Genomic DNA, 9,465 nt, shown 5'->3' on the forward strand with positions numbered 1-9,465 from the left:
GATTGGCCTCTACAATAAATCATTCCGTGCAGAGATGAAGCAAAGTCTCCTTGACTCATCCCATCAGCCGTACGGCCGTCTGGGAGTGCCTCTCATCAGCAGCAATGGCTCAACTCTAGCGCCACTCTGGGCCGGTTTCCACCTTCAGTGCCTCATCAGCAGCAGCAGAGCCGGGCTCTGCTTGAACCGATGCCGCGAGCCCAGCAGCTGTTTAGAAGCTTGCGGCTGTGGACCGCCTTTGTCTCTCCCCCACCACTGCTGAGGTGTCCACACCATGCGAGGTTCTCACCTTCAGGCTGAGTCGACCCTGAGGAGGCCCAGACAGCGAACCGTTTCAGAAGTTGGCGCCACTCGCCCCGGCGGAAGCGGAAGTAGAAGCGGGGGAGGGGGTATGGGGGAGGGGGCTGGAGGGGGGAGGAGTTGAGAGATAGTGACGTCATGTAGGGCGTGGTTTCCTGGCCCCGCCCCCACTTGCCTCTGGCAGTTTGTGCGAAAGGCGGCGGTAGAGAGGTGCGGAGAGCAGCAGCAGCCGCGAGTGGAGATCAGCTGAGGAGTGGATCCCCGCTGTGGGTTAGTGGTGGTGGTGTTCGTGGTGGTGGTGTGTTAGTGGTGGTGTGTTCGTGGTGGTGTGTTCGTGGTGGTGTGGTCGTGGGGTTGTTGTTAGTAGTGGTGTTCGTGGTGTTGTTGTTAGTGGTGGGGTTGTTAGTAGTGGTGGGGTCGTTAGTGGTGGTGGGGTTGTTAGTGGTGGTGTTAGTGGCGGTGTTAGTAGTGGTCTGTTTTCGTGGAGGTGTTAGTGGAGGGAGGGGGGCATGGGCGGGGGAGGTGCTGAGGGGGAGGAGCTCCGGACTGGTACGTCACGGAGGGCGTGGTTTCCTGGCCCCGCCCCCCACGTGCCTCTGGCAGTTTGGGCAAAAGGCGGCGATCGAGAGGCGCGGAGAGACGACATCGTCCAGCAGCTTAAGCCATCGGAGCGAGACTCGACGAGGTGAGGATTATGTGAGGGTGTGAGTCTGTGTCGTGGGTTCGCGGCGAGGGTGTGAGTCCGTGTTGATGTGGGTTCATGGCGAAGATGTGAGTCCGTGTTGGTGACGTGGATTCGTGCCGATTGTGGGTTATTGCTGATGATGTGGTTTCATGTTGAGTGTATGAGTCCGTATTGATGATACGAGTCCATGATATTTACGTAGGTTCATGGTCATGAAGTGAGTCCATGTTGTTTCTGTGGATTCGTGGTGATGTTCTGAGTCCGTGCTGATGATGTGAGTTCGTGTTGATGTGAGTCCGTACTGATGAGGCAAGCCCATGTTATTAATGTGGGTTCATGGTGATATATGTATGTATGTTGAACTTCTTTCGCACAGTACATAGCCAACCGTGCTGATCAGAGTCGGTGTTGATGATGTGAGTCCGTGCTGTGACCTGATTCGTGTTGTGACATGGGAACCAGTTACGTCACACACCCTCGACTCGGCGTGACCCTCTCCTCTCTCCCCCGCTCTCCACGCAGACCCGGACGACGCGAGGAACGACATGAGCTCTGTACACAACGCTGCTCTGCAAGTCGCTGCCATGGAAGTAAGTGTGGGTCCCTCGACTCGCGCGGTGAAGTATGAGGTGAACGTGTGTTCTCCACTCTCCATCCATGTGCCTGTTGCCTAGCTGTCTACCTGGGTGTGCATCTGCTTCCCTACCCGTGTGTATGTGTGTTTCTATCAGAATGTATTTCTGAGATCCTGTCTGTGTACCTGCCTGTCTATGTATAAACATTTAGAGCAGTCTTATCTATCCACTGTTGGATGAAGGCCTCCATCGAGCCACTGGCACCTCTCACAATCTAGCGATGGAATAATCTGGCCAGCGCATGCTCTGCATTCTATGATACTATTTCATAGCTCCATCTCGATGGCGGACGTTTTCTCAGATGCGTTCCTGCCACTCCGTTATTGGCTGTCACTTCGTTATTATTCTTAACGATCAACCAATCAACCATCACCATCCCCCTTCTGGCCGTGGCGTGTCCTGGCCCAGCCCCACTCAGTTTTCTTAACATTTTGAATGATCCCATTAATCTGTGTGTATTCCAATCCACGTGTTTCTCTTTCTGTCTCAATGTAAATCCAGGTGTAGCATCTTGATATCAGACAAACATCCCAATGCTGAGATTTTACATCAGAATCTTTATTTAGACTGTAAGAATCCAATGACCTACGAAGCTTGTTTTCACAGATGTCCAGTATGGGAGGGTCAGCAAGTTACAACAGCAAACAATGTAAAATAGGAGTGCAAAGTAGAAAAATGGAAAGCAAGTCAGTAACTTTCAATCAATAATTAATTATACAAGTCTTATTTATCAATATTGGGAAACCATATTCTTTAGGTCTTTCGGTAAAGTAACGTAGATAGGTTCAAATTAAAAATAAATTAACAAAAATGACGACGTTTTAATCATAACACAAGCGATCGTCATCAGGAGGAAAACAGAGGGGGAAAACTGCTCAAACCAGACTGTTTTAAAGGTTTAAAATGGGTGTAGCCACGTACCGTCGGCTCTGCGATCTTACATTAACATGCTAATCTCTCACATTAACATAGCCACCTCAGCGTGCTCGCCGTGGAGGCCACTCTCCGATCTTACATTAACATGCCAATTTCTCATTAACATCACTAGCCCCGCCCACTTCGTTTATACACCCTTGGGCTTGCACCCATTTTGAACTTTTAAAGAAGTCTGCTTTTAGCAGGTTTCCCCCTCTGTTTTCTTCCTGATGACGATCGCTTGTGTTGTGATCGAAACGTCACGTTTTTTCTTTTAATTTGAACCTATCTACGTGACTTTACGGAAAGACCCAAAGATTATGAATTCCTGCAGTCACGAAAGCTTTAAGTCAAGATTTAATATTGGGAAAGGCAGCAAAAACAACAACAAAGCAGTCCTCAGCCACACCAATATATCACATAGCCCATCAATAAACTTGCACAATAACTTTGAACTATCAGCATGACCCTCCTGAATGTGGAGCCCAGATATCATCGGTGCTTGCTCAGTACTCACCTACTGCACTTAACTCAACACCTTGTTGAATCCTATGTGGGGAACCTTTGTCTTTGTGTAGATGAGCAACGCTGAAGGTGGAAGCAATGGTGGGTCTTGCGACACTGTGGTTACTGCCTCCATCCGGAGAAGATCACCCAAAGGTAATAATAGTCATGTGAGACGTAACAGTAGCCATGTTGCAGGGGTGATGTCATGTCGACTATGTTGCATGGATGATGTCAAGGTGGCCATGTTGCATGGGGGGGATATGTATTTTTCTTCTGATTAGCAGCTGAATGACTGGTACAGTGAGAGTGATAATGTAGAGCCTAGCAGTCATTCTTTTGGAAGCTAGAGTTTGGAGTTAACTAGAACTCCAATATTTACTTTGATCTCTTTTCTCACATGATGGTTACAATAATTGTTCAATCCTAGTCTGCCAGACTTTCTACAAACTGATGATTATCTATGCACTGGCCTCAGTACTGTAACAACAGAAACACATCAATAGCCACATAAGCCAGTGTGGCATCACAACTTTACGTGGCAGGGTGTAAGCATAACGGCAACACTCGTGTCTCACAGCAGGAAGGTCCTGGGTTTGATTCCTGATTCGAGCACCCTCCTGTGTGTAGTTTCTATATTCTTCCCCAGTTCTGAAGAACGTGAGGGAGTGAGAGTGTGTGTGAGTGTGTGTGTGGGCATATGGGTATCCCAGTTTCATCCCATCGCTACAAAAATAACCACACAATGTATTGGCCAAAACATTCCAATCCTGAAATATTTACCTGACAAATTCCTCAACTTAGGATCACACATATCAGCACCAGCACTGCTCCCATTCTGCAAAAGATCTGCAGGAACCTCCTGAAAAGGAGTCTTGAGACTGAGTGAGGCTGTCCTATATAAAACGCGCTTCGATGATAAAATATTACGTACAGTTCTTCTTCTAGGTTCTTTCGGTAAAGTCACGTATAAGGGAAATAATAAAAATACAACATAATAAAATAAAATTCTCACGACGTTTCAGGCACAACGCAAGCAGCCGTCCTCAGGTGAAGAACAGGTCTGTCGGAAAGACGCTGTCTTTTTATTATTTTATTATTTCCCTTCTACGTGACTTTACCGAAAGAACAAAGAAGATGAATCCCTGCAGTCACGAAAGCTTTAAATCGAAATCACTTACAGTTATTGTTTTTCTCATGTCCGCAGAAATCCTGGGTCTTATTGGCCCTCAACTAACTCACCGAGAGAAGGCAGAACTTGCCGCCATGAAAGACATCTGGTACTATACGTTCCACAACGATTCCCGGGGCACCAATAACTATGGCTACGACGACGAAGAGCATAATTACATTCTGGTGAGACTCACAACAAAACACCTAATTGGGGTGGTCACATAACCCAGCAGTAGCAGGGTTCGTGGTTTCTTGTTATTACACCTGAAGTAGCAACTAGGGCAGCTGCCCTGATTGCTACTTCAGGCCTCATTATCATCTTCATCATGCACAGCATCATCAGACGCAGTATCTTCACACAGTATAATCACTCACTGCGTGATGACGTGCAGTGTCCTTGCACACAGCATTATCAGACAGCATGACAGAGCTCTCTCTCCTACCAACACACACACACAATGAAAATGTATCATGCTTCAGTTCGTCACAACTGTGAATCAGGTTATTAAATTGTACCCGCGACATTCCTGTCCAACCGAGCACTGAATTAACAGGGGGGGTGAATGAGTGTTGATGATGGAGTTGGTGCCCTCACCCCTGACCTCTGTTTGATTGTCGCTCAGGACCCACATGTGCACCTCAACTACCGTTATGAGGTGCTCAAGACAATTGTGGTGGGAGATCAAGGCCAGGTCATCGAGTGTCGTGACCACAAGACAAATAACATCGTGGTCGTGAAGATGTTGGTCACACCCTTAAGGTAAGACTCCACAGAGGCACCGTAATGAGGCCATGTGGAAGTGCAACTCGTGCCTCACAGCGAGAAGTGGGCCTGGGTTCGACTCCTGAATTGGGCGCCCTCCCGTGTAGAGTTAGTATGTTCGCCATCTCTTCTGCATTGGTTCCCTCCGCGTTCTCCAGTTTCTCGTGGCGAGATTTTAACTCCCTCGCCTGGTATGCAGGAGGTCGTGGGTTCAATAACACCTATATATTTGTAGTGATCTCCCCGTGGCAGCATGGATTTTCTTCGGGTCCTCCAGTTTTTTACTCTACATTTAGAAACATGCGTTTAGAGTATTTGGCTGCTATAACGTGATAAGCCACTTGGTGAAGCTATCATCTATGGCCATGTCGCCTCTAGAAAATAGCTATATAGGTCAGTGGGCCTTACCTAGTAAAATTTAAAATAGTTTTGTTTAATGGTTTCAGTTTCTTCCTCAAGCTTAAAAAACACATACAGTGTAACTGGTATTGGACCAAACATCCCAATACTGAAAAATCACCTCCACATGACTCAACTACTGTGATTATAAATAACATTGGCGCCAACTGTGCAACTACTGCAGACTCTGTCAGTGAAACATAGCGCCTTCCTGAGTTGTGCTCGCCTTGCAATATGAGACCCACATTCAGAGCCATGGCTCAGCTCTAGCTCAGCCTCGAACTCTCAGTCTTAGGCTCTGGCTTGAGTCACTTGGCTGCTATTAAATATGCTTGAGCAGCTCAGCCATAGCTCGGCACAGGCTCAGCTCCTACAAAATCCTGAGCATTCCTTGGACCACGCTCGGAGCTGGTTCAAGTTAATCACAGTCACACATCAGGGAATTACTCTATTCAGGCAGCACCCCAAACCCCCTTTGCTCCCTAGCTAATTTTATCCTCTTCCCAAACCTTTCTGGAACTGTCCATGGTTCTCTACCACCAATCCCTCTTAATTTGTTCAGTCTCTCCCAATTTAATCCCCTTATTTGCATTAAGTTTCCTCTGACGACCAATCTTTGCAGCGGCTTTTGGCTAGCCTTTGAACAAAGAGGGTCACTGCATCTCACGCTTTCAGATGCACTTCTGTGGCCGTCTGAAACGCTCTTCCTTCCGATATTAGAAAGTCACTGAAACTATGTACTTTTAAATCTAAATTGAAAACAAATTTCTTTAGAACTGCTGTTCGTCTTATGTTTGTTGTCCTTCCCACGCATCTCCGATTACCATGGTTGGCCATGTACAGTGCAAATGAAGTTCAGCATACATATGTACAATCCTATTTGAATGGCTCTCTACCTTCAAATCCGATTGTGTGCCATATGTCGGCCACTTTTCCCGTGATAGCTCCTCGGTAATGAAAGTGGAGCACTTCAAACTCACAAAGCCATTAGACCCAGTGAATGTATATGTATTTATACATTTCCGAATAGGCGTTACTTCGGTGCATCCTTTACACAAGTCTAAGTGATTAACTTGTGGACTTCCTCTGTGTAGCTCCACGGATGAAATATTGGAGATGGGGCTCAAGAGGGCTATGGAACGTCAACGCAAGGACTATAACCAGGACTCCAATGTCGTCAAAGTCCTGGACGATTTCACTTTCAGAGGGCACTACTGCATCGTGCTGGAGCTGTTGAAGTAGGTACCACATGTTCCTCCATAGCGTGGTTACTTTTGACACTTGTGCCATCGACACATTGTAATACCGTGGCGCTGCCCTGTGTCTGCGAGGCTCAACCAGGACACACACGTGGTTGCACTGGAGGCCCCTCCTCTTTTCTCTATCAACCCTTCCCCTGTTCACCTAGCCACACCCCATTCCATCAGCAGGGTGGTGACAGCGCAGTGGTGACGCTCATGCCTCTCGGCGAGAAGGGCCTTGGTTCGATTCTCAACTCGGGTGCTTTTCTGTGTTTAGTTTGTGTCTCCCCCCCTGTTCTGGAGAATATGAGTAAGGGAGCGGTAGTGTAACAATTAGCACGCTGCACTAGAAACCGAGTGACCCAGGTTCAATTTCCACTCACGGCCAACACCAGTGACAATTATCTGAACCGGTCCTGGGCCTTCCCTAGGTCTCAGCCTCAAATAAGTAGGGATGTGCAAGATGCACGCACCCTCCTCCCATTCCCCAGCTAAGATCAGGTCTACCCCAATCACTATCACTACCCCTATCACTTACCCTTTCTGCTAGGACCAGGCTGTCTCCAACCCCTATCAATATCATTATCTCTATCACTACCCCTACAGCTACAAGCAGGCGTACCACAACCCCTCCTTAACCTGTCGCATGTTGTCCTGTCACCATAACCACACCACCACTTTTTACAACCCCACTCTTTATCTAAACCACAATCATGGCATGTACAATTTTTACAAATGCTGGAATAAGGTGCAATATAAATCGATATAATATACAAAATATAAGGGGGCAGATGTGCCATCTGATTTGGTTTATCAGCAAATAGACCTAAACCCAAACAGGATTAAATGATGAATAATAATATCGGTCATGAACGTGCATGGACAATAGTATTATTGTCCTTATCAGAATGAGCATAGCATTGCAGGATGGTACTGACGCTACAAACGTCGTTGTTGTTGCTGCTGCCGCTGCCTCTCTCACAGGGAGAGTCTCCAGCAAGTGATTGAAGAAGCAGGGCTCCGGGGCTTGGACATGGCGTTAATTAAAGCATACACCAGGGAAATCCTCACATTCCTGAAGCATATGGAGTTAAAGGAGGCCGTCCACGCAGCCATCAGGCCAGTAAGTGAACATGGTGTTCAATGCGTCTTTGGAGAAGAGTCGTGGTGTACCTCACAAGGTTCATGTGTTAGGCCTGTGTCTATTTGGAAGGAGGCAGGGTCACAGTAAAACTGGTGAAGATGATCCGGTATAAATTATGACTTTGGTGAAGAGGCATGTCTCTATTGGGTCTCACCACAGAGAAAACTGGCCACATTGATCACGGCGTTGGCCAAAACTTGGGAGACATGAACCGGAGCTAAAACGACAATTTTCAAAAAATATACATAATGCGTATTTTGACCTGTTGGTTGCCCGTCAGCTTCGATTTTGCGAATGGAAAACTATGAAAGGCAAATGCATGGTGGAAAGCATCACAGAATCCATGCACGTTGTCGATGATTTTTCGGGATTCATAAGCAGGCTCTCATACAGCTGTGCACTTCATTCAGCTCTACTGTTGGAGCAATGGTGATCAGTTGTCGATAGCACCATCCCCTTTTACTTCGACAATATCTCAGTTATTAACACGCGTAAGCCACTCGCATCTCTCATCTTAACGAACTTGAAAGGGGCACCCCCAGTGATAGCTGTCAGAAAACAGCGATTGTCGCTGTGACTGACGCTTGGCAAGAGCGCGCCACCTCTTCTGATTCCCCTGTTTAATCTGTATTGTGGTACATGATCGATCCACTGCTGGTTGAATTCTATCAACATAACCTCTGTGTGTGAATCCCTCTGCCTCTCTTCTAGAACAACATCATGGTCAAAGACACCGTGGCTGGCACCATTAGGGTCATGGATTTTAAGACCAGCTTTACTGTGGGAAGTCAACGTGAGTGACCTCATCTGCGTGTGCCCAGCCACCGCATCCCCAAGCAGCTTTTGATCAGCCAGATAGATAGGGCTAAACGGGCATTGCACGGGCTAGAGAACATATTGACTGATGTGGTACAGAAGGATGTGGAGCTGATTGAACTTGCCAATGACTGGTACCAGCAGTGTCAAGATCAGCCTCTATGGAGGAGGCTTGTGAGGGACCCTGCTGGGTAGTTGGAGGCAGTTTCCCTCACAGCATTGAGCGGAGCACCGGGCGGCTTAAATGTAATGAGGTGGCACAGTGGAGAACACAGTTGGTGCATCTGCGAGTTATCTCAGTCAACCCATGGCACCTGGGTCTGTTCGGTGACCACCTACCAGTGGGCCTTCGACACTTCACGTCTTACAAGTACACCTAGCATGGCACAAGCACCATGTTGACGTCACCACCACTTCGTGGTGAATGGCGGTTGTTGTAAATGTGCATACCTATGTCTGTCTGTGTATGCGTTTGAGTGTCTGCGTGTGTCCGTTGTGTATGGGGTCTATGTCTGTCTTTGTGTGAGTGTCTGTGTGTGGGCATCTGTGTGTGAGCATCTGTGTGTGCGTATCTATGTGACTGCATGTGTGATGACGATGCTGTTAAAGGCTAAGCGAGCACAGTGCATGTATTTTTTGTTGTTGTGATTGTGCAGCCAGACACGGTGATGCCCTGCCATACATAGCTCCGGAGATGTTGCTGGGCTATGATTTAACCTGCACTGCCGACATTTGGTCACTGGGCTGCATGGTAGCAGAGATGACCACTGGAAAGCAATTATTCCAGCCCAACAACGAAGACGATTTTCTTCTGTCCTGCATGGAGGTATTTCGCACAATGTCCGCTCGTGGGTTAGGGGGGGCCGTATGGTGATTTGGCGAATTATAGC

The 9,465-nt window shown here is 47.6% G+C and overlaps 1 protein-coding gene across 1 annotated transcript; it reads left to right on the forward strand.

The window, feature by feature from the left end:
* The first annotated feature begins 4,296 nt into the window (after positions 1–4,296).
* LOC144737899 (dual specificity tyrosine-phosphorylation-regulated kinase 2-like) lies at positions 4,297–8,807 on the forward strand. Its single transcript, XM_078620785.1, has 5 exons — positions 4,297–4,395; positions 4,836–4,972; positions 6,469–6,612; positions 7,600–7,738; positions 8,471–8,807. The coding sequence occupies exons 1-5, from the start codon at positions 4,306–4,308 to the stop codon at positions 8,558–8,560; spliced, it is 600 nt and encodes a 199-aa protein (XP_078476911.1). The 5' UTR covers positions 4,297–4,305; the 3' UTR covers positions 8,561–8,807.
* Positions 8,808–9,465: the final 658 nt, after the last annotated feature.

This window comes from Lampetra planeri, chromosome 75 (assembly GCF_965212315.1).
Source record: "Lampetra planeri chromosome 75, kcLamPlan1.2.h2, whole genome shotgun sequence".
Taxonomy (NCBI): domain Eukaryota; kingdom Metazoa; phylum Chordata; class Hyperoartia; order Petromyzontiformes; family Petromyzontidae; genus Lampetra; species Lampetra planeri.